The 26,040-nt window shown below is 43.4% G+C and overlaps 1 protein-coding gene across 2 annotated transcripts in view; it reads left to right on the top strand.

Annotated features, from left to right (window-relative positions):
• Positions 1–26,040, top strand: part of Tmtc1 (transmembrane O-mannosyltransferase targeting cadherins 1) — a 214,994-nt gene that overhangs the window by 133,203 nt on the left and 55,751 nt on the right. The window contains exons 10-11 of one of the 2 annotated variants that reach the window (XM_021190283.1): positions 8,907–9,074; positions 18,892–19,005. In XM_021190283.1, coding sequence (XP_021045942.1) covers positions 8,907–9,074; positions 18,892–19,005 — 282 coding nt within the window. The remainder of the gene's footprint in view (positions 1–8,906; positions 9,075–18,891; positions 19,006–26,040) is intronic. The other variant, XM_021190284.2, reaches the window with a different exon arrangement.

Here is a 26,040-nt window from a genome sequence, read left to right as displayed (position 1 = left end):
TCTCTCTCTCTCTGTCTCTCTGTCTCTCTCTTTCTTTCTCCAGGGTATCACTATGTAGCAATAACCAGCCTAGAACTTAGCATATAAACCAGGCTGGCCTTGAACTCAAAGAGATCTGCCTGCTTCAACTTTGCCATGTACTTTACCAATATAAAGGCATGCAGCACCATACCCAGCTAGGGTCTCATTTCTTGAGGATCTGTTACACTCTTAAAGCTGTTGTGGATGGATGCCCAGGGAGAGGGTTATTGAAGGGAATGCTATTAGTGCCTGGTTAAAAGAGTAGATTCTACCTCTGGCCCTCAAAGGAGACATGACATTCTGATCGGCTCCAAAGATTAGAAAATTTACATTATTGTATCCTCTCTTTAGAGTTAATGCAGCTTAAAAAAAAAAAAGTGAATGTAGCTGGGCCTGTCAGTCACCCCACCAGCAGACCACCCCTCAGGAAGAGTGTGATGCCCAAAGCCATGCTAAGGAAATGGAAGGAATAATTATTGCTTTAATGAGATAATGCACTTGTCCTTCCCCAGAACACTAGCCCTGTTCAGTCACTCACAGAGCCCCTGTCATATAGTTCTGCTAAACGTGCATGGTTTTCTGAGTGACTCATAGAAGTATAACTTTTCGTTTCTTTTTTCTATCTCTCTTTTCAAAGCCTGCACACACTTTCCTTGACACTTTGGGATTTCTCACTTTGTCTGAAGCAACACGTGTGCACGCATACACACTAACTTGCTTTCAAATGATATTCTCTCTCTCTCTCTCTCTCTCTCTCTCTCTCTCTCTCTCCCCCATACCCTTCCTTCTGGAAACTGCTGGGGTTGAAGCTTCTCTACCCTATTGTTTTTCTCCCAGACTCCAATGAAAGTGTTCTTGAGTTTCCTTTCCACTCCTATGGACTGGGGACCCACAAAAGGAAACCTTGATTTCACTAATAATTCAAAGGGATCAAAGAAGAAAGGGAAGAGAGAGAAATGAGGAGGAGGAAAGGACGCCTGGCTGTCAGTGTTCCTAGAGAAAGCGAGCCTCCTACCCTCTGTGCGCTGGTTTGGGCTGGTTTTGTCATGGAACCATTGACCTTGGTGCTCCTACCTGACCACAGAGAAGCCCAGTCTGGCTTCCTAGAAACTTGTCTGTGTTCAGCCGCCTACAGGGACTGATTTGTCCATTTTACTAGAAAAAGGCAGATGGAGCCTGACTCACAGTGCCCTTTTATCTTCCTCCTTTGTGATTAACAGTGCACAAGCCACTCAAACTCTATGGCTTCTGTTCTCCTTCCAGGCTAACCCAGAAAAGGCCCTTTTCTTATTTGCTGCCAGACATTTTTGGATAAAAGAGATAGAACTTGGCTATTTGCTTGGCTCCTGGGGTTAGAGTTTTGCCATCAAAACACACTGAAATAACATTTTCTTGCTCTGATAAATGCCACTTTTGTGCATGTCATGTTTGAGCAGGCAAGGGAGTCTGGGGCTAAAGTCATTCTTTAACAGAAATTTTGCTCTTTTATTCTGACTCCAAGAGAAGCATATAATTTTATGGATATCTTTTTGCATTTTATATAAAAAGACATAGTAGAAGGCTCAAAAAAATAAAAAACAAAACAAAACAAAACAGAAAACCCTTAAATTCCATAGAATTTATGAAGCAACAATGGTTGATGAACTCTCTCAGACAGTGTATCACAGGCAGTTGACTGTCACCTGCATTGCAGGTTGTGGTTCTTCCATTCTAGAAAGTACATTGCCCAGCCACTGCAGGAGAGCCTGGATGAGCAGAAAGGGCACAAACTGTGCATGAATTAGGAAGGCAGAAGTTCAAGAATGTGAGTCACCCCCGTATGCTTAAAATGTATTAAATGTGAGCTTGTTAGGGACACATATCAATACCAAAGTTGTATAAGGGAATATTTATGTATGTGTTTGTTTCTGAGGTATGTGAATGTCAATATAAGTATATGACCACATATATTTCACATACTACCTGTTTGTCTTACATTGTATGACATTTACACCATATACCATAGATTAATCCAATACTTAAAGCAAATACTACTGTACAGGTGAGATTGTAATTTTAAGGATATTTTTCATGAGTGTTCTTAAAATGGTTGGAATTGTCCTGTAAATCAGATGCTTTGATTAAGGAGGCCTTTAATAAACTGAGTTTATCTATAGCTCTAATCACATGCTTTAACCATGTAGAGTGTCTTAGAGTTTGTATTCCTGCACAGAATATCATGACCAAGAAGCAGGTTGGGGAGGAAAGGGTTTATTCAGCTTATACTTTCACATTGCTGTTCATCACCAAAGGAAGTCAGGACAGGAATTCACACAAGGCAGGAACCTGGAGGCAGGAGCTGATTCAGAAACTGTGGAGAAGTGCTATTTACTGGCTTGCTTCCCCTGACTTGCTCAGCTTGCTCTCTTATAGAACCCAAGACTACCAGCCTAGGGATGGCACCACCCACAATGGACCCTTCCCCCTTCATCACTAATTGAGAAAATGCCTTACAGCTGGATCTCATGGAGGCATTTCCTCAAGGGAGGCTCCTTTCTCTGTGATAACTCCAGCTTGTGTCAAGTTGACACACAAAACCAGCCAGTACAACTGACCCCTTGTCAACTTGATACACAAACATATCACTGGTAAGCCACAATCCATACTTTCTTATTGATTCCCAAGATCTAAATAACTTTAAAAGTCCCACAGTCTTCACATATTAAGCTTTCCATCTCTTTTAAAATTCAAAGTCTTTTTATAATTCAGTCTCTTAACTGTGGGCTCTACTAAAATACGTTCTTATTTCAAGGGGCACAGTCACAATCAAAAACAAAAGCAAACTCCAACCATCCAATATCTAGGATCCACTTAAAATTTTCTGGGCTCCTTCAAGGGCTTGGGTCACTTCTCCAGCTCTGCCCTTTGTAGCACACACCTCGTCCTCTAGGCTCCAGCTGCCCGCACTTCACTGCTGCTGCTTGGTGGTCATCTCATGGTACTGGCATCTCCAAAACACTGCTGTCTTCTGCTACAACTGGACCGCTCTTTCACAAATAGCCTCTCATAGGCTCTTTTTATAGTACTAATCTCAACTTCCCTACATGAAGGCTCTTCAGTCCTGGGCCTTCAACTGCCACTGAGGTTACACCTTCACCACTGGCCTCTCCTGGCCTCTCACAGTGCCAAGCATCAGTTGTTCTTCATGACCCCTTTGTGCCTTCAAAACCAGTACCACCTGAGTGACCACCTGAGTGACTCTTATACATTATCGAGTTTGGCTGCCAACACAAGGTACAACTGTGGTTGATGCTGGAACACAGCTTCTCTGTACACTCAGGAAACACTTCCCAGAAGATTTCACCTTAGTGATGCTGGTCTTCTCTTAATCACTGCTAATTTCTTAGCTCCAGCTAACCAGCATCAATTGTCCTAGTAATGCAAAGGTTTCACTTTAGTAATTCTGTTATCTTGTTAATCACAGCTGATTTTTTAGCCCCAGGTAACCAAAACCATAGAACCTTCACAATCAAAATATCAACGGCCCTGATAAGAGTCTAATTTTCCCTCTGAAATTTCACAAACCAGGCCTCCTTCATTTGCATTGTTTTCAACATTATCTTCAAAGCTCTTACAGAACATCCCACAGCGCTCTTAACACCCAATGACTCTTCTAGCCCAAAGTTCCAAAGTTCTTCCGCAGACCTCCTCAAAACATGATCAGGTTGTCACAATAATACCCTACTCCTGGTACCAACTTCTGTCTTGGTTAGAGTTTTTACTGCTGTGAACAGACACCATGACCAAGGCAACTGAAAAGAACAACATTTAATTGGGGCTGGCTTACAGGTTCAGAGGTTTAGTCCATTATCATCAAGGCAGGAATATGGCAGCATCCAAGCATGCATGGTGCAGGAGGAGCTGAGAGTTCTACATCTTCATCTGAAGGCTGCTAGCAGAATACTGGCTTCCAGGCAGCTAGGATGAGGCTCTTAAAGTTCACACCCACAGTGACACACCTACTCCAACAGGGCTACACCTTCTAATAGTGCCACTCCCTGCCAAGCATATACAAACCATCACAAAGAGTAATGAGTAATACAGCAAAAGCATTCACAGGTAGGAAAAGAGTCTACATGGCAATGTGGCTCCTCCTGTTTTATTCAGTTTCTGAAACATGTTTGTTTACATTATTTCATGCTTTCCTTTGAAGCAGGTATAGGCAGCAGTAATCCCATAATACACAGCTAAGCCACCAAGTGGTTAAACTACTCCTCCTGGACTCATCCTGTTTCTCATTCTCTGATTGCTCAGAAGTTCCCTTTCCTTCATCCTGAAGTTTCAAATGGTCTGTACCTGGGACCCTTCACACCCTCACCTTATTAATCGCCTGAGGTCTCAGCACTGTGCTGTGATTGCAGGAGCCTGGTGCCGAGACAACTGTTGTGACCGAGAACATGCTCAGATCTTTGTTTAGCAGAAACTAAGTGCCTACTTTTAATATTATTGTAGCACAAGAATCTTAATGTTACCATTTATTATTTAATGTGACGCGAGCATGTGTGGCATTAAATCATGTCCCTTTACAAAGGAAGGAAATAAGAGCTGGTGAATTTAAATAATTTGACCAAGATCAACAAGTATCAAGGTTGAGATGTAGACCAAGGATTTTGTCCGACATCAGACACTTGCTTTATTTCCAGGAAAGGCCTCATAAATCTTAGTGCTGTTAGATGAACTGTGAGGGAGGAAGGACATATTGTATCATCCAAGGCCTAAGGAAGAATCGTGTCAGTTATCAGAATGGGAACCAATGGCAGTTGTCCCTGGTCATTCTGAGGCCACACTGGAAAATGACACAGCAGTCTTTCATCAGTCACTCATGATGAAACCTTCCATCTCAACTTAGCACAGCACCTGGTGCAGGGGCCAGGGAGCTGCTCAGCAGGGCCACTGGGACACTCTGCTTAGATTGATTGAACTCTCACCTCCAAATAAATGTAGTCTTCTGGAGAATTTTCCATTAAATATTTGAGATGGAGAAAAAATAGGGCAGAAGTAAGGGTGCTCTTAGAAGCTGCAGCTTCTGAATAGTCATCAATGGCTTGGGACACAGCTACCTGCAGCTCTCAGCTCAGTATGTCTGGGCTTTCCTTCTGAACCACATGGGGGATAGCACCCATGAGATGGGAATAAAAACTTACTGTGACCCAGCACTCGGGAAGCAGAGGCAGGCGGATTTCTGAGTTTGAGGCCAGCCTAGTCTACAAAGTGAGCTCCAGGACAGCCAGGGCTAGACAGAGAAACCATGTCTTGAAAAAACAAAAACAAAACAAAAAAAACAAAAAAAACAAAAAAAACAAAAAAAACAAAAACAAAAAAACTTACTGTGAGATGTCTTGTGAGAAGAGACATCAATGAAGCAGAAAGAAGTAAAGGGCGTGTCCCTTTAGACCCTATAGAGAATTTAAAGGTGATAAAATTAAAGGGCTATGTCCCCCTTGTATTGTTAGTTTTATCTATAGATAATCTCAATGGATCATTTGAGCTTGTTCACAAAGATTGAACGGTAGGCTTTGAGCTGTATTGGTGGTAAGCCTGTGATCCTAGCTACCTCCCAAGTCCTTCCAAGCGTGACCACCTTGATTAAATCTCTTTCTTCTGACGTTCACTATTAATTTAGCCTTTGTATTGGCTTACTAAAGATGGGTTGCAAAATCTGGCTGTGACCCTAAGTCCAATAACACCTCCAAGCCTGATGATCTGATTTTAATTCCTGTAAATCACATGGTAGGAGAAGAGAGCCTGCTCCCAGAAGCTGTTCTCAGACTTCCACATGTGTATACCTTTCCCTCCTCTCTCTCCCTCTCTCCCTCCCTCCCTCTCTCCCTCTCTCCCTTCCCTCTCCCTCTCCCTCCTTCCCTCTCCCTCTCCCTCCCCCTCTCCCTTCCCTCTCCCCCTCTCTCCCCCCCTCCCCCTCTCCCTCTCCTAAGAAAGAGAGAAAGGAAGAAAATGAATCCTAGTGATGAGTACAGCCATTTGCTTATGGCTCTGTAGGTTTGTGAAATGCTCCCACATTTGAGCTATTGTCTTGTGGCTCTGCAGGTTCTGACTTTGTCCAGTGCTGGGTTTATATGGGCTCCTGAGTGCCATGCATAGAAATCTCTAGTCAGCAGCCCAGAGGATCCTTAACCAGGGTAACCAGAGCAAGGTAGACTCAGGTTCCATCTCCCTGGAAACAAAAGCATGTAGGTTCTTATTTGCTTGATTTTCCATTTTCTCTGTGAGGCCTCATCCTGCCCCTGGCAATGGAGAGAGCATGTTTCTTTTGACTGCTACTGGGAACTGCACTAAAACAGATGTTGAAGGATGAAGTTTCAGAATGGAGGAGTCTGTAAGTCACTGCAGTGTTTGGATCTGAAAGAATGTAACAGTTCTCAAGAAATTGCAATCCTAGCAGAGGTTATTCTCTGTGGCTTAACATTTCTGAAACCATGTGTCAATTCAAGGACTTTGGGGAAAAAAAACAATTTATCATGTTACTTGATACAAAAAATGTATGCCAAATGATATAGAGGATTCTTCATTCTCACAGAGCAGGGGTCAGCAAACTGTGGCCCATGGGTCAGGTCTTGCTCTCTACTGTTTTTACAAATACATTTTGTTGGTCCGCAGACACACCTGTGCATTTACATAGTATGTGCCTGCTTTCACACAAACAGAACATGAAGGAGAAATGGCAAAGGCATGATGGCCTACATAGAGATAAAGGGAACTTATCCTCTGCTCTCCAAAGGTCTGGCTATTCGTGTCCAGTAAAAGGAATTTACAATAAGTAGATTGACAGGAGACAAGGCAAATAAATAGATTGATGTACAGCAGAGAGCACAGTAACTCAGCTCAGAGAAGGTCAAAGCTGCACTCTCCTCTTAGGAAAGGCCAGTGAGGCCACAAAGAGCAGACGGTGGCTGTGGTGACTGGGTTCAGTTTCTTAGGTTGCATCCCTAGGGGGCTGACAGGCATTGTATTTCCATTTTGTAGATGCAGTCTTTAGGTAGATAGAGGAACGAGAAAGCTCTTCCATGTGTTTCTGAGAAGACAGGATTGAGAAAAAAGAGAAAGGGAGGGTGAGATAGGAGAAGTCAGAGAGACCTTGAGGCTGCAGCTTCAGTCTAGCAGGTAAGTCCAGGCACTTGGGGGATAATGATTTGTGAGCCCCAGTATGTAAAACAGCTATACCATTTACTGGCTACCCTTTTAGAGAAGTAATTTGCAAGCCTCTGAATTTTAGCACTCTGTCAAAGTCTGTATTTCTGGATTGTTGAGTGGTAGCTTTGGGGCTGTAGATAAGTTATTTAACTCATCGGTGGTTTTGGTTTCTTCACTCAGGACATAGATGGCACAGAGGATTTTAAGCTCATGTTAGATAACATATACAAAGTGCGATCCTTGCCCTGAAAATGCTGTGGAAAGCTCAAAAGAAGCACTTAGCACATTGCCAGGCACAGAGGAAGTGCCCGTGAATAATCAGATATACAAATTGGTGATGGTTTTGGTCATTGTCTTCATTTTCTTGTTTGCCCACGCTCAGTGCACTGCTGGGTGGCTGTTGGGATTCCATCCTCTTCCTTCCTGCTGTTCTGTCATAGGCAGCTCTGGCTCCCACAACTAGTGAGGTCCCACGTGCAGAGCTAGGAGGAGAGTAAGTGAGACTGGGTACACAGTTATATCAAAAACTCTACAGTCAGTCAGCATGTGGGCGAGGTCCCAAGTCTGAATTCCTGGCCGGGTTAGTCTTACTGCTCCTCTGCTCATTGGATGTCTGACCTAACTCAACATCTTTCATCACCATACTTACTACCATCTTCTTGGATTATGAGCCCATGGCACCTGTAACAGAGAAGCGATGTTGCTGAGTCAAATATAGAAGCTGCTGGCCATGAAGATGATAGCCCCTACCCCTTAGCAGACTGCGTTGTGTAGAGGAGAGTGAAGATAACCAGCTTGAGAATGCAAAGGGTTGCATGGCATGTGCCCCATGCATTTCAGGTCTTTACTCAAATGTCTGCAGGTTCTTATTTGACCATCCATGTTGAAATACCCATCCTTCCCCTGCTGGATTTCTCATTTGGTGTATTATAACACATGCTCTGTATTTATTCTGCTCATTCACTTACTGTTTCATCTCCTGTGTTCCAGGATAACTATGGTCTTGTTTATTCACTGATCAGTTTGTGGTGTCTGAAATAGTCATATAAATAATGTTCATTAAAATATAATGAATGAGAGCTTGATCCCTAGCCCATGTGAAGAAAATCAGCTCCACAGAGTTGTCCTCTCATCTCCACACAAGAAGCACACTCACACAATGATAATTGAAATTTAACATTCTTTTACAAACAAGTTCTAATGTAGGAAAGAATAAAATCTAGAGGACCTTGTTATGGCCCTACTGTTCTGTTGCTGTGAAGAGACACCATGGATCAAGGCAATTCTCATGAAAGAAAGCATTTAGTTGGGGGCTGGCTTGCTTACAGTTGAGAGGTTTAGTAAAGTATCAGCATGGTGGCATGCCAACAGGGTGCTAGGACAGTGCCCGAGAGCTATGTCCTAATATATAGACTAAGAGAGATGGCCAGGCCTGGGCTTCTGAAACCTCAAAGTTAACCAAGAAACACACTTCTTCCAACAAGGCCACACCTACTCTAACAAGACCAGACCTTCTAATGCTTTAAAATAATGTCACTCCCTGGTAACAAAGATTTCAAATATATGAGCCTATAGGGGCCATTTTAATTCAAACCCCCACACTGATGCTCCCACCACAGCAACACCCCCGCCCCCAGGGACTTCCGAACCGACTGTGACCTCACCCTCAGTGAGCTTGCTCCTTTGCTTTGTTCCAGCATGGGCTACTGCATTCTGTTTGTGCATGGACTGAGTAAGCTCTGTGCTGGGCTGAGCCGGTGCGGGGCCACCTCCCTGATGGCGTCCACTGTGTTGCTGCTGCTGCTGTTTTCCTGGAAAACTGTGAAGCAGAATGAAATTTGGCTGTCAAGAGAGTCCTTATTCAGGTATGACTAAACAGGTAAATGTACATCTCTTCCCACTCTTTCATTGATAACAGATTTGTCTCCAAATGAAGTAGCATGGTTGTGATAGTGTGTCATAGAAAATCGCTTTTTAATAAGTTGGGAATGAAAGACAATTTTATTTGGGAGTTTAATTTTAGATTTTTAAAAGGTGTTAAATGAAATTTAACATGAACTCATTCTGAGTGGATTTATAAGATTAAGAAGATTCTAGGTCTGTGTATTTGGTAGAAATAGCTACTGATAAGCTGGGCTGTAGAATCAGTCACCGAAATGGAATCTACATGCCTCATTTCATCATCCAGCCAGGTTCAAGGGGGAGGGGAGCACACGGCAGGAAGGCGAGGCTGTAGCTCTCTCTGGAACATCCCAGAATTACCAAGCATACTGGCTTAGAGCCCCAGCATTATCCATGCGCGAGTGTGTATATTAATGTGTGTATGTGTATAGTATATGTTCTGTGTGTATATACTTATATAAATGTGTATATTTATATTTATATACATAAACATATACATATATGTACATGTGCATAATTGTATATATGTATATGTGTTGCGCCCTCTTGACCAGCAAGGAAGACGCAACCACCAGTTCTTCTAACAGCAGTTTATTCAGCAAGCTTCTTTCTTCATCTCCCTCGAACCCCGGGAAGAGCCCAAGATATATGCATTCACGCCGACCAATCACACCAGGCAATGTAGCTTTGCCAGGTGAGCGAGCTCAGCCAATGATCAGCAGGGATAGCAGCAGCAGCCAAATAAGGACTTGTTTATTATAAGAACTCTCTTCCTGTAGGCGCCATGTTGGGGTGCGGACCCAGGGGCTGTGGCTCCCCACATATATGTACATATTTACATGTATGTGTAATACATATATGTGGGTAATTTACATATACTTATATATGTTAACCTATAGCTTTCAGCCTATCCCAGAGTATGACTATTAGTTGTGGAGGAGTGAATGAATGGATGGATAGATGAGTTAAATGTTCACTTCACTAGGCTTGGTTACCTTTTGGAAAGAATGTGTCTGAGGCCAGATGTGGTGGCACAGACCTTTAATTCCAGCACTTGTGAGGCAGGCAGATCCCTTTGAGTTTGAGGTCAGACAGTTTCAGGATATCCAAGGATACATAATAAGACACTGTATCTCAAAAGAAAGAAAGAAAGAAAGAAAGAAAGAAAGAAAGAAAGAAAGAAAGAAAGAAAGGAAGGAAGGAAGGAAGGAAGGAAGGAAGGAAGGAAGGAAGGAAGGAAGAAAGAAAGAAAGAAAGAAAGAAAGAAAGAAAGAAAGAAAGAAAGAAAGAAAGAAAAGAAAAGAAAGAAAAATGAAAAGAAAGGAGAAAGAAAAAATATGTCTGGTCTTACCACCTAACAATATAATTTAACATTGTTGACTTCATATGACTGTGTGGGTGCATCATCAACATGGTGCTGTTCCCACCTGGCTCCTGTAGAGGGACTGCTGCAGGATAAAGCTGTTTTTCACCATGCATGATAACGGGTTACGTGTTGACACTCTGCAAGGACATGAGGCATTTGACCACATTCATTCACTAGTCAGCCTTTGCCTCTTCCCAGTGACCACCTTCTTCCAAACTGATACCCTTCTACTTCTATTTTTTTATTATTACTTTTACTTTTTAACAGTCCAGCTGCTGCCCCCCTCCAGGTTCCCCCCTCACACAGTTCCTCATCCCATTCCTCCTCCTCAGTCTCCAAGAGGATATCCCACCTCCCCAAACACCCTTCTCCTACCAGACCTCCCCATTCCCTGGAACCTCAAGTCTCTCAAGGGTTAGGCAGGTCTTCTCCCACTGAGGCCAGACCAGGCAGTCCTCTGCTGTATATGTATGGGGGAGTGCGCGGGGGGGGGGGGGGGGCTGGCTCAGACCAGCTTGTGTATGCTGCCTGGTTGCTGGCTTAGTGTCTGAGGGATCTCAGGGGTCTAGGTTTGTAGAGAATGTCGATCTTCCTATGGGGTAACCCTCCACCTCTGCTTCTTCCAGCCTTTCCCTAATTAAACCAAAGGGGTCCCAGACCTCAGTCCAATGATTGGGTCTCAGTCTCTGCATCTGTCTCAGTCAGGTGCTTGTTGGGCCTCTCGAATGACAGGCATGCCAGGCTCCTGTCTGTAAGCACGCCATAGATCAATGATAGTGTCAGGCCTTGGAGCCTCCCTTTGAGGTAGATCCCAAGTTAGGCCTATCACTGGACCACCTTTCCCTCAGTCTCTTCTCCACTTTTGTCCCTGCAGTCCTTTGAGACAGAAACAATTCTGATCAGAATTTTTGACTGTGGGATGGCAACCCCACCCGTCCACTTGATGCCCTGTCTTTCTACTGGAGGTGGATTCTATGAGTTCCCTCTCCTCTCTGTTGGGCATTTCATCTAAGGTCCTTCCTTTGAGTCCTGAGAGACTCTCACCTCCCAGGTCTCTAGACCCTCCCCCCACCCTGGTTGCATATTTCCATTCATTCTGCTGGCCCTCAGAGCTTCTGTCTCTCCCCCCAATATTTGATCATGTTTCCCCTTCCCCTCCCCTCCTCCACCAGGTTCCTCCCTCATTCTGCTTCCTGTGATTGTTTTCTTCTCCCTCACAAGTGGGACTGAAGCATCCTCACTTGGGGCCTTCTGCTTGTTAACCTTCTTTTATAATTTATTTGTTATTTTTATTCTATGTACATTGGTGTTTGCCTGCATGTATGTCTGTGTGAAGTATATCTGTGCGAGAGTGTCAGATCTTCTGGAACTGAAGTTACAGATAGTTGTGAGCTGCCATGGGCATGCTGGAATTGAACCTGGGTCCTCTGAAAGAGCAGCTAGTGTTCTTAACTACTGAACCATCTCTCCAAGCCCTTTCATTTCCTTTTTTAAATGAAGTTTAAATTATATTTTTATTTTATGTGTATGAGTATTTTGTCTGCATGTCTGTCTGCATGCCACTTACATGTCTGGTGCTCACGGGTATCAGATACCCAGTAACTGGAGTTACAAGTGGCTGTGAGCCATTATGTGGATGGATGCTGGGAATCAAACACAGGTGCTCTGTAAGAGGAGACAGTGCTCTTAACTGCTGAGCCACTTCCGTCTCTGAGACTTACTGCTGAATACACTCACCTTTTCTAGTTCTTTCTGAACTCTGGCTAACTCAGCCCTTCTGGCTCAAACTCCTCTCCAAGCTGACTGATTCATTCTGGCTTCTCTCTTAGCCCCAGACTTTTTTGTTGTACTTGACCTCAAACTCTGGCAATCTGTTTCCATCATTCCCTGGCCCGTTCTGTCTTCACCTGTGTCTAGCTTGTTCTCTCTCTGCAGCTCATCTCTCTATAACTCTCCTGGCAAAACTGCCTCCTCTTTCTCTCTGTGCTGCTCTCTCTTAAGTGGCTTCCCTTCCCTCTCTCTTCTCGTGAGAGTTAGGCATATCCTACTCTGTCAAATCTTTCTGTGATTTGGCACTTTGCCACTCAATCAGACCTCACTTTCAAACATGGTAGTTTCCTTCTACAAACTAACTTTATCTTCATTGTTTGGGAATGAAGGTGTGTGCTAAGAATGTGTCTGCATTCCAGCCAGGCGACTAAAGGTGCATGCCTAGTGCTAAGCCAAACCACAACTATAAACAGGTTTGTTTGTTTGTTTGTTTTCTCAGTAAATAGCACATGGGGTTCATGGTGTGATCAGATGTCCTGCAACACCAGCCCTGCTGCTTCACTTTGGGGTGACCTAGTGTGGCCATTAGGGCTGTTAGCAGCTAGGTCATTAACATTTTACCCTGGGCTACAGCACTAAAGACAAAGTCTCTTCCTTTTGTTTGTTTTAATACAGCTTCTCTTCACAGACCTGATAGATAAAGAACCCCAGGGCTCTTCCCCAGCCCTCCTCATTTAGTGAGGTTCTCAAAGAACACAGAGCTCCCTCCCTCCTCTTTCCTCAGTCTGGGGTCATTTCAGGAATACTAGTTGTTGAAGTTCAGGCACAGAACTTCCTCATGGTGTCTTGGTTTAATCTTATTTCTCTCACTTTTAATAGGTGATGTTTTATGAAACACTTTCCAACAATTCTGCTATTGTGTCAAACATGCTTCCTGGATAAAGCCACATTCTGCCAGTGGCATCTACTGACGTTTACTGCTTAACCAAACCTAGGTGCTTACATAGGTGGTGGGAGTGGAAGGAGGCACATGCTCCAAAGATAATAAGCTAGGACTCAAGCTGTCTGCAGCTGATGCCAGCAGTTCAAGTGATGAGGAGGAAGAGGAGGAGGAGGAGGAGGAGGAGGAGGAGGAGGAGAACAGGAACAAAACAGAAAGCACACTGACTTGCATCCTGAACCTTCTGCCCCTTTTGGTGGAAGTATAGAGAGAGTGCTTGATTAGTAAAACAACCATTCCACAACTGTGCTGAAAGGAACTTTGGACTGGGAGACCTTTGAAGATCAGGTGAATTTTTGTGTCAAGTGCAATCAAAGTAACTGATACTTTAAATAAAACTTTGACACTAAGTCCTGGGAAAAATTGGAGGTTTGTAGAATCTTTTCTCTTTAAGGCCAGACAGTCTGGTATGTGGCTTCATTTGTGAGAAATAATGGTGATCTCACTTGGATACTTCACTGCTGGCTCCTGAAGTAGGAAGGGTGAGTGACAGAAAGTGATGTCTAGAGTTAAACTTTCTGACAGCATGTAAGTTCACCTTTTTAACTGCTTGCTCTTAAGAAAATTATGTAAGTTCATTGAAAATCCAGAAAAACAGTGTTTATCATCTAAGGTATAGTATAAGAAGTGAGAGATACCTCTTATATTGTCTGCCTTGCAGTAAACGCTGTGTAAAGTTCTCAGAGTATAGCTGTGCTCTATGTTCTGTAATTAGAGAAGAGAAAAGTACTGGGTGACAGAGAGGAGGCAGACTAAGAAAGGAGGACTCCCTGAAGGGCTGGAAGTGGCCTAGTGCAAATGTTACTGGGGTCCTCAGCATCAGATACTAACCAGCTTTAGGAATGAGCTTAACTAGTTCTTGACTGTGGTTGAAATTTCTTCATCTGTATTACAGGATAGAGTGATTAACATCTGCCCTAGAATGAAATGATGACTGTGTCCCATGGTAGGTGGGCACTTGGCTCAGGGTTTGGTTGATGATGAGTGGTATGCAAGTGTCTACCTTGCACTACCTGTCTGTACAGTATGAAATCTGGGGCCAAAACAGGATTCAGAACTGAGGAGAAACACAGCTCTCCTCCTTTCCTTTGCTCTGACGCTCTGGCTGCCATTGGCGATGTCTTAATGTTTGGTCTCTATCTAGGTTCTACCAACCTGTTATTCAGCAATGTGAACAAAATAAATCAATATTTTAAAGCCCAGGAGAGATATCTGATGAAGGTGGCTAGTCTCTCCCCTCCCAATTTCTTTGATTTCTCAAGTCATCTACAAATGAAAGGCATGAGAGACGTGTGAAATGCATGTGTTTTTTTTTTTTTTTTTTTTTTTTTTCGAGACAGGGTTTCTCTGTATAGCTCTGGCTGTGCTGGAACTCACTTGGTAGACCAGGCTGGCCTCGAACTCAGAAATCCGCCTGACTCTGCCTCCCGAGTGCTGGGATTAAAGGCCTGTGCCACCAGGCCCGGCGTGAAATGCATGTGTTAAAACACTGAGCAGTAAGGGCTGGAGAGCTGGCTCAGCAGTTAAGAGCACCGGCTGCCCTTCCAGAGTACCTGGGTTTGATTCCTGACACCTATATGACAGCTCACAACCAGTTACAGGGAATATAACTCCAGTTACAGGGATCAGAAGACCTTCTATAGCCTCTGAGGGCACTACATACAAAAATAAGTCTTTAATAGCAAAATAGAACAAAATGCTGAGTGGTGGCACACCCCTGTGACCTCAGCACTTAGCAAGTGTGCACACCCACACCAGTTTATTTGTGATGAACTTTATCGGTTCTCAAGTCTCTTATTTGACATGATAAAAATAAACACGATTATAGTGCTTTAATAAAGGTTCCCCGAGTGCACTCTAGGATCTTCCCACTTAACTGGATTTGGATCTTTTGATTGGACACTCTGTCCCTGTTTCTCCCTCTCCATTTTCACTCACCACCATCCTGCTCTCTGCCTCTGTGGGTTTAAATTCTTGTGCACACAGCATTTTTCCTGTATGTGTCTTTTAGGCCCACTCATGTGTCACAAATGGCACAATGTCCTTTTTTGTAAAGCTGAATAATATTTTATTGTATATCAAAGTCACAACTTCTTTATTTGTTCATCTGTTCATGGGCCTTATGTTACCAAATCTTGATTATGGTGAATAAGGGGGAAGCTATTTGATACTGACCCTGGCAATGATTTCTTGAAAAGCACAATGAAGAGTGAACACAGGCCAACAAAAGCAGAACTGAAGAAGGGAGGGTACTTCAATCTGCAGGGTAGTGTGGCTACATCAGACTGCAAGGCTTTTATACCTGGGTGTAATGCTCTTAGAATTATAAAGCAGGATTTTGACTCGTGACAAGCTTGGGCTCCATAGAATGGTTGCTTTAAACAAGCCAGGAATAAGTGTAGCTGAGGGCTTAGTTACATGGACCCCATACAAACTCTAGGTGAGAATGCAAACAAATCCAGCCATTATACAAACAGTATAGAGATTTTGTAAGGGATTGAAAATAGAGTCATGCGGTCCAGCAGTGTGTCCCTGGGTAAGCAGCCACAGGAAGTAAGACTGATACTCTGATACAAGGGGCTTTCAGTGAGACTAAATGTAAAGAGGCTGTTCTTTTAACAAAATTTGTCCTAATGTATTTCCCCAGTGGGTTTTATATAGTGCATGGAATTTCCCTACTAATATTATCTCTTCATATTTAAAAATTAAATGGAAATTTCATCTTGGAGAGGTGGCATGGTAGAGTTCAGTTGCCTCAAAGCAGTTTCCCATCTTGTCACTCTTCCTCATCCTCATCAACCATTCTCCTTTAGTCAAAATAAGTCCCAGGGTTTTCTTTCCAAACAGGCCTCTGTCCTGTCCTCCCTCCTGCCACCGCTTCCCTTCAAGAGAAGGAACAGGCTCCAGGCCCAGACACCTGTGCCTGAGCCCTGTGCCTCTCTTATCTGCTGTCTGGTCTTCAGGTCATGTTTATGCAGCAGATGCACATGGCAAGCCAGTTCTCTCCTGGTCCCACCCTTCTCTTATTATCTTCAGAGCTTGGGGTGACCCTGTTGGGACCCCCTGAGCCTGTGATCTCAGCTACAGACAAGCATCTGATGAGAGATAACAGCATCTGGGTTCAGCCATGTGGTGTTTGGACATGTCCCTACTTGCTAATTGATAATTGTTATGTGCTTGTGGTTGGGATCAAAGGCTGTGTGACTTTTATAGGCTGAGTTCCCTAAGTTCCATTCACATGATGATGCCTCAGCCTACAACTTTACTGTATTTTAAGTTTGAATATGGAGAGAAATGCTAATAAATGAAGTTATTGAGATCAGGCCTGACCCAAGTCTGCTGCTGTTATGGGAAAAGGACATGAGAATTTACTCACTGGGCACATGGACAAGGAAAGGCCATGGGAGGACACAGCCTGAGGGCAGACGTTCACAGACTAAGAGCAGAGCCTACCCAGACAGCGGCCGATTAGATACTTGACCTTAGAATTTAATCATCAGAATTGTGAGAAAGGAATTTCTCGTTTAAGCTACTTAAGCTGTGGTGTTTCATTATGGCTGGTAGAAGAGACTATCTCAGTAAATTAAGCAAGGCTTTTGATGCTTCAAAATCCTCATTCCATTAATTACAAATAATTATTCCTTAAATGATTGTATCATTTAAGTTAGCATAGACTGTATATGCCAGTATTAATTTTGTAAAATCTCATCCATCAGTCAACAGTCATCTCTCAATCTCAAATTATTGAAAGAAAGAAAACAAAAGGAAGGATTAACTGAATGAAGAAAGGAAAAACAAAAACCGAGTTGGCCTGTGGGTGTAAGGTTGGTTCCATCATAGATCCTGCCCTTCCTACCTGCTTCCTGTATCTCCTTGCCTCAGCTGCCTCCCTCTCCCTCTTCCTCCCTCCTATCACCCTGCTTCCTCCTGCTCTCCTCTTCAATTTCCAGAGCATTTTCCCAGAAGGCCTTGCTGCCTGCAGTCCATTTCCACAAAGCAGCCATTGCATTCCTCACTCAACTGTTGGTCTCATTTCTGTTCTTCAAACCCTGCCTTGACTCCTCCACTGCTTTTCAAACGAAGCCCAGGGTTTCCTGCTTGATCACCAGGCCCTTGATCTCCTTACTCTCAGCCTTGTCTCTCAGTGATCAAGTGCCTCTTAGTCTCTCTCAGCTTCCATGTCCCCAATGCCCCTACTCTTATTTCCCTGTCAGGAAACAAAGGATAGGAAGTGGGACCTGGCTACAAAACTCAAGTCTCTGACCACCACCCCCCACCCAGTGACCCACTTCCTCTAGCTAGCCTCTACCTTCTAAAGACTCCACAACTTTCCCAAGCATCCTCACTGTGAGCTGTGAGGGGCATCTCACATTCAGACCACTTCTGCTCAGGACATCGCACTGCCTCCTTCTAGCTCCTAACCCAGTTCTTTTCTTTATCCTCAAAGTCTCAGCTTAGTTGCTTGCCTTCTGGAAGTTCTGTGTCTGCTCTGGGCTAAGCTCACTGTGAACACCCAGGAGTGTTTGTTTCATTATCCCTGTTAGCTAACTGGCCACATGTCCTCAGCCCTATAAGGTTCTAAGAACAGACTCTGCAGCCATTTTATATCTCAGCTTCTGGACAGTCTGGTCCTGAGGGGGCTGCACATAGGCACTGAGTGACTGTAGCGTTCTGTATCTGTCTGTATCTGTAGACTGGTTGGTTGTTTTAAGCCATCAGACTTCTGGGATGCTGCATTTACTGCAAACCATACATTCTAGACCCAGGCATGTAATCATTATATTGTTATAAAGTAAAGCCCTACTTTCTGCCCCATCTCCCTCCCTACCCCCCTGACACCACCCCCCTCCCTCAATCCCAACACACACACTCCCTTGTTGGAGGAAGCCGAGATGTGGGAGGAAGCCAGATGTGGAAAGAAGGTTCAGAGCAAGGACACCGTATGTTAAATTTCATCTCATGCCTCAAAGGAGCAGTTTTGTTATGGGTTGTGCCTTCTTACTTTATGAAACCCATCTCACCTTGCCTTCCAGTACCGTTGTATAGCACACACAGAATCACTTAGGCTACTTCTCTTTCTGTCTATAGATGAAAAGCCTTCACCTGAGTTAGGCATGAGAGAGAAGGGCTTGTCTGAGGCTGGGATCACTCAGCAAGGGACAGTGTCTGTGTCATCTTCTGTGGGGTCTAACTTTACCACAGTGTTCCTATATCAGATCCTCTGCCTGTTGCTCCCTACATTGGAAGGTCAAGGCTGGCCTGGACGGTTGAAGGCTTTGTGCCCTGGTTCTGTTCTGCTCCGTCATGTCTGCAGTTAAGTTCTGCTATGCCCTCAACAAAAAGCCTCAGCAATGATGACGGCACCTTACCAAGCTCCCAGTGAATCTCCAGCAGAGAGCAGGGTCCTCATGTCTTCCTGCAGAGAACATTGTATTCTCCTCAGTCGAGGTGTTATCAAGTGTGCACACCTAGCTACAGCCTTCACTCCTTCCCTGTAGTCACTCATATAATTCACAAAATTCAGAAATTTGTTTCAGATGAAGACAGTGGACATGCAAAGGCAGCTTCCTAAAGCTGGGAGTAAAACACAGAGTCTGACAATAGTGTGATTTTTGTTTTCTTTCTTTTTTAATATCCACTGTAGGTCTGGAGTTCAGACTCTACCCCACAATGCCAAGGTTCATTACAACTACGCCAATTTCCTAAAAGACCAAGGTCGGAACAAAGAAGCGATCTACCACTACAGAACCGCCCTCAAGTAAGCACCACAGAGGGCCTTTGCTTTGTGCTGTGACCGGGCCTGCTCGTGCCACCCCCGTCCAGGGTGTGTGGGTAGTCTTTTCTCTTGACAGTGAACTGGGTTGCCCTTGGAGTCTTTGGGCTCAGCATTCAAGTCTGCCACAGATGCACTCCCTCAGTGTTCCTGCTTTTTCCATATTCCAACATACTGTAAAAAAAAAAAAAAAAAAAAAAAAATTGGCATTGCTACATATAACACAGTGGGGTGAAACTCAGCTGGATGCAAACATGTAAAGCAGGAGTTTCTTGTTAAAAATACACTGGTAAGTTTGAAGAGGAATATGCTAACTTTTAATAGAATGTATATAGAAAGCTCTAGGTCTCTCATATCCATATTTTATGTAGTGTATGTTGGTAGGGTGTATGTATGTGCATGTTTTATGGAGGCCTGAGGGCCACCTCGGGTGCCATTTCTTGGACATTGTACACTTTGCTTTGAAACAGTCTCAGCAGTCTAGGAATTCCAATTAGTCAAGGCTAACTAGCCTTTGAGACCTTGTCTCAAAAAAGCCAAAACAGAAAAAGGAAGATATATTCCACCATTGTTACACATAAAGTATGCTTGACCTTAATAGTTGATGTTTTATGGTTTCTCTTCCATTCTTGAAGGAAAACCAATACTGTCCAACAGTATTGGTGCAACAGAGAAGGATTACCACCATGTTTACAAATTCTGTCAGCTTCAGATAGAAAAGTAAATGTGACCTTAGTCCACAGCTGGGCCAAAGGCTTACATTAAATTCTCTGGCAGTTGATTCTACAAAATAACAGTAGCCAGTTTGGAGTTTCTGCTCCTTTCCTGTGAAACAATAAAAATAAATGTTTGGTTCTAGAAGAAATATACACCCTGAAGAATGGGAAAAGATAATCAAAGCTATAAATCCAGTGTTGAAATTAGTGAATTATTTAATGCTCTCAACCTGGATTCTAAATATTTCTGATTTAAAATCTCATTTTAGTATGTACTCTGCTGTGGACCGTCAGCGGATATGAGTGTTTTATTTTCTGTTTTAAAGTAAGCTGCCACTCTTTGTGTTAGACAGAAGAGGAAAATCCCAGGACCATTCATCATCTTGGCAGCTGTTTATCCTTGGTGACTGGAAGATGGCCCATACTTCAGTACTGCGGTTTCATCCTGGGAATTGCTAACAGGGACTCGTCTCCTCCCCAGTGACCCTCCCTCTCTTTCAACCCTAGAGTATCTCATGCTTTCTTTATTTACCACAGCAAGGAAGAAGGGACTGGGGAAGCAGCAAATTAAAGGCACTGGGGTTTGGATCAGTTCTGCAATCCCCCCCACAAACACACACACACACACACACACACACACACACACACACACACACACACGAACTACTGAAATGACCATGTAAACCCCACAGGCAATGGAACTTATCTATTATCAGGGAGCAGAGAGCAGAGGGGAAGTGCAGCCAGGCAGTAGACCTCAAAGGCCACCCAGTGACCTACTTCCTTCAGTGAGGCTCCCTCCAACAGGTTCTACAACTTTCTCAAACAGCTTCTCCATCTGGGGGCCAAGTGCAAGTGCATGGGACTGTGGAGCCACTTCATTCATATGCAGATCACCTCAGAAACCTTGCCTTACATCCTCAACAAAAGCCAAGCTTGCCAGTGTTAGCTTTGTGTTTCTGCAGGAATCACCTCTCCAGTTTTGACACTAAAACCTGAGATTCTGTATTAGTTAGGGTTCTCTAGAGTCACAGAACTTATGGAATGTCTCTATCTATTAAGGGAATTTATTGTAATGACTCACAGTCTACAGTCCAACTAAATAAATAATGGCAGATGTGAATGGGAAGTCTAAGAATCTAGTAGTTTCTCAGTCCAACCAGGCTAGGTGTTTCCAGCTGGTCTCCTGTATAAGCTGAAATCCTGAGGAAGTAGGTTCCCACAGATGTGCTGGCAAGTAAGTGCAAACAGGGGAAAAAGAGTGAACCTTCCTTCTTACGGTGTCCTGATATAGGCCTCCAGAAGAAGATGTAGCCCAGGTTAAAGGTTAGTACCACCTCTGGATTTTGAACTTCCTTATCCCAGACTGGTCTTGACCTCAGAGATCTGCGTGCTTCAGTCTCCTGGGACTAAAGGCATATACTGCCTTGCCTGGGCCCTTGGCAACTGTGCCTCAATATCTGGATGAAAAGCATGTGTCATCCCATGTCAAGATCTGGGTCAAGAGCCTGTGTCTTCCAGCCTCAAGATCTGGATCACAGCTGTGCCCTCTATTTCTGGATTGTAGTTCATTCCAGATGTAGTCAAGCTGACAACCAGGAATAGCCATCACAGATTCCCACGTGAGAGAATCAGAAAACATGGGTGTATATATTGCATATTCACCTCCAAAGCTTTTTAACTTTGTATTATGTAGGACTAGGTCCTGCTGTTCCATGGCAGGTGATAGGAGAGGCCTGCCAACAGTCATTTCCACCTAACAATTTCCAAGCAACACCTGGCCCTGCCTGAACAATGTGCAGAAGATGTTGAGTTCATGCAAGGCTATTTGGGTGTTTATTGATTGCTGACTAGTTTTACAAGTGAGTTAAAAGTAGAGAACTATGAAACAGACTCCTTCTCCTCTTCCTTCTCTTTTCCTCCCCTCTTCTCCCCCTTTTTTCTCCCTCTTATTTCCCCTTAGCCACCCCCCAGTACCCTTTTACGCTTTACTATACAAGTGTCTTAGTTGCCTAGGTTAGACTTGAACTTCAATCCTTCTGCCTCAGCCTCCTGAATAGCTGGAATTACCGGCCTACACCACAGGCCCAGCCTTAAGAACACTCCTCAGTACTTTATTTTGCCTTGAAGTTTCAAATGTGTATCCATTCACTGGGCTTCTAATAACAAAAACAAAAAAACCTTTAAGAACCTGCCAATTAGACTTTGCAATGATGGTGCCCATCCATAAGTAATCTTAATCTTAGTTTAGTTATTTTAGACAAGAATCAAAATTTAAAACACTTACATTCAAGCATTCTGAGATTTTTTTTTCTCTAATCCTTTACAGCTGTTTCACAAATCAATGGCACATTTTGAACAAAACCTTTTTTAGTATTTCTATTTTTTACCTACTTTCCTTAGAAATAACAACTTTTCCTCGCACTTATATTTTATTTTTGTAAAATATTTCAAGGCAGTGAATATTATAAGTAAAAAAAACCTTGACTAGACACATCTGAGTATTAGCAGTCATTTAGTTTAGCTCTGGGAGTATAGGGCTGAGTCTCTGCGTTGTATTCATCCTACACATGCACTTAGAGGTTTAGAGGCTGTCTGGAGATCTGGTGGCATAATTAACAGGCTTTTTGAAGCACGGTCTTACTACAAGGGTGTAGTTATGGGATATGCTTTTCCCTGTTTAAATCTCCTGCATGGTTAAATTCATGTTGTCAAACCCTGTTGGTCAGAACCAGCACCTGGGACAGAGACTAAAGCTTGCCTTTGTCCAGGCAGATCAGAAAGACTACAGGTTGAGCAAAGTGATGCACACTTGAAATCCCAGAATGTGAGATGCGGAAGCATGAGGGCCAGTGGAAGTTCAAAGCCAGCCTGGTCTACATAGTGAGTTGTAGGCCTGCCAGGGCTACATGGTAAAGAATTGCTTTGACTTTCATTCTCATTCCCAAGGAAAGAAAGAATGGTATGAGGAAAGGAGGGAGAGACAGAGAGACAGGAAGGAAGGAAAGAAGGAAGATCTAAGACTCTTCTATCAGGTAAGGTTCCACGGAACCTTCATCACGTAGAGGTATCATCCCTGACAGTGTGCAGGGTTCTATCACCAGACAGCTCTTCTTACAAAAATGGCTCCCTTGTAAACCCACAGTAAAGTGTTGCCACCACAGTCACAGTAATGCAGACAGATGATATGATGTCTACTCTAAAACCACTCGGGCAGACATTGTAATGAGGTTCATAGTATCAGGCATGAATTCCTTCCTGTGTAAACACTCTTAAAGTCAGTCTAAAGTGACTGCTTACACCCATATCCTTTAGGCTACTATTGCACGAGTGAGCACATCTTGCCTGGCAAGTCAGTCAGTACTGTGTGCAGAGTTCACCGCAGCATAATTCCACTCGTGGGGTTTTCTCCCCCAACAGCCTAGATAGCATCTCTGAAGCTTAGAAATCTAACTTACAGGGAAGAAGTTTTCAGGACAGTTCCAGCTTAAGCTCTCCACATGCTGCAACCAAAGTTGTATCTGCATCAATAGGCTCTTACTTACCATCTAGTTATAGTGAGCAACCAACAGCAGTGGCAATAGCCTTGTTTCTTTGGAGGGGGTGTGTGCTCATGGGGAGTTGTCTTAATTACTTTTCTGTTGCTGTGCTAAGATATAATGACTGAGACAATTTAAAGAATAAGCAGTTTTGTGGGTGCTTACAGTTTCAAAGGGAAAGTACATGACCATCATGGTACAGAGCATGGCAGCAGACAGGTGGGCATGGCACTGAAGCAGTAGCTAAGTGCTCACATCTTGATCCACAGACACAAGGCAGAGAGAAAACTAACTGAGAATGGCGTTGGGTTCTGAAACCTCAAAGCTTGCCCCAATGACACACCTCCTCCAATGACATCATACCTCCTAATCTTTCTCAAACAGCTCCACTAGCTAGGGATCAAGCATTGAAATATATGCGCCTATAGGAGTCATTCTCATTTAAACTACCACAGAAAGTATCAGGCCAACTAAATTTTTCTCTTGTATAAAAGAAAAGTCCAAAGTGATGGGTAATTTCCATTGTTGACTTGACTGGTTAAGAAACACCTAGGTGTGTCTGTGAGGGTGTTTCCAAAGAGGGAAGACTTACTTTGAATGTAACTGGCACTACTCCACAAGCTGGGGTCTTTAGCTGAATGGAAAGGGGAAAGGAGGAAGCTGGCTGAGTGTCAGGATTACCCTTTGGGGTAGGTATGAGCAAGCAGCCTTATTCCCTACCATGATACATTTTTATCTTCTCAAAGTAAATCCTACCCCCCCCCCGCCAAGTTGCTTCTGCCACATATTTTACCACAGGTACAAGAAAAGGAAATAATACATCTACCCATTATTTGATTGTCTAATACAAGGGAAGAATTGAACTAAAATCTATTGCAGTTTGTTCAGTGTATAGAATAGACTTGGCAGAGAACAGAGCCCATTGACGTAGTTCTTTGTATTTCCTCCTACATATGATGACTAGAATTCTTCAGGGAGATCCCATTACATTGAGATGACTGTCTGTGGGAAATGAACTAATAGAGGAATAAGTATTACAGAAGCATGGTTGTCATTCAGCTCTGAGGAAACCTAAGATGTCTAATCAACCACCATTCTTGATGCCTCTAGTGTGTGAGCACTAGCTCATTGTAATTCCTTAATTCCTTTAAAATGCTGTTTATATGCTGCTGGAGTTTGATCATTAAATATCAGGAGTCAACGAGTGTTTCTAAAAGCTTTACAGTCTGCCCAGAGGGAAAATTTCAAATGTCTTTCTTGTGATCATGACACCTTGTGTCTGTCTTGTGTCTCTGGAAAGAGTTAAAATCTTACTAGAGTTTGTTAGCTAGGTTTAGCCTCAGGAAGATGATTTCTTTGGTTGGTGTGGTGTTTTATCTGTGTGGGTCTAAAGAGCTTTCAAATTACCACAAGGAAGTATTTGAAATTATTTTTGTTTCTTCCTGTTGATGAACCAAGAAGAAATTACATTCTTAATCTACATACATAGATACATACATACTACACACATAAACGTCACATACACACATGCATATATACATATACACACATGACACATATACATGTGTCTCATATTCATAAAGTTTAAGGAATTAACATTATTTAGAAAGATTCTGAATTTTAGTGAAATTGTGGCCAATTCATCAGCCGAGTTTCAAAATGAAGTCGTCACTGTTTATCGTTGGCAGTTTTATGCTGTGTCCCCTCCTCCCTGTGTCTCGCTTTCATTTGACTAGCTTAGATGAGGATTTGCAGGATTAGACTCCAGGGCAGAGGTTTTGCATGCAGGAAATCTGTCCAGAGCACTCTCATAAACACAGGAAGGAAGCAGAGAGCACGGTGGAAAGGGTGTGGGGATGCAGTGACCTGCATCAGGCTCACTGACCCTGAGGACTTCTACATGCAGTGGGGCTGGCTCCTCAGAGCTGTCCTGTGTAGACATCAATCTAAACACCCCTTTACCAGCCAGGCACTACGCCCCAGGTTTCTGTGGAGATGAGAGATGATCTTGGTAGCATCTACATTCCTGGGAGCTAGAAATGAGTGCCTCCAAACTGAAGGAGGAACAAAGTGGTATGAGATAGCCCAGTATTACCCAAAATGTATGGGATCTGAAGTGTCTTAGATTTCATAGCTCTTCATCAGAATAGAGTTTGACTGTTGATGATGACAGTGTTGCCACCTCATTATTATTCCTGTATCAGGCTTAAAGTTATATCCAAATCACTTAGCAAATGCCCTTCAGAACCAAATCCTAACCAGGCCACCACCCCTACTACTCCAGCTGTCACCCAGACCATGTGGCACAGGTTGGCTTTGAACTTGGAACAATCCTTCTGCTTTAGCCTCCCAAATGCTGAAATTATAGTTGTCCACTACTGTTTTAGTCACAGTTCTATGACTATGAAAAGATACCATAACCAAGGCAATTCCTGTAAAAGAAAACATTTTATTAGCAACTTGCTTATAGTTTCAAAGGGTTGGTCCATTCTTATCATAGGAGGGAGCATGGTAGTATGCAGGGAGAGACACTGGCATAGGCTTTTGAAACTGCAGTGTTCACCCCCATCAAGACCACACCTCCTCCATCAAGACCACACCTCCTCCAACAAGGTCACACTTCCTAATCCCACTAAGCCACTAAGCATTCAAATGCATAAGCTTGTGGAGGCCCTTCTTCTTCTTCTTCTTCTTCTTCTTCTTCTTCTTCTTCTTCTTCTTCTTCTTCTTCTTCTTCTTCTTCTTCTTCTTCTTCTTCTTCTTCT

This window comes from Mus pahari, chromosome 2, assembly GCF_900095145.1.
Source record: "Mus pahari chromosome 2, PAHARI_EIJ_v1.1, whole genome shotgun sequence".
NCBI classification, from domain to species: domain Eukaryota; kingdom Metazoa; phylum Chordata; class Mammalia; order Rodentia; family Muridae; genus Mus; species Mus pahari.
The sequence above is the reverse complement of the archived record's forward strand: the minus strand, read 5'-3'. Positions and strand labels throughout refer to the sequence as shown.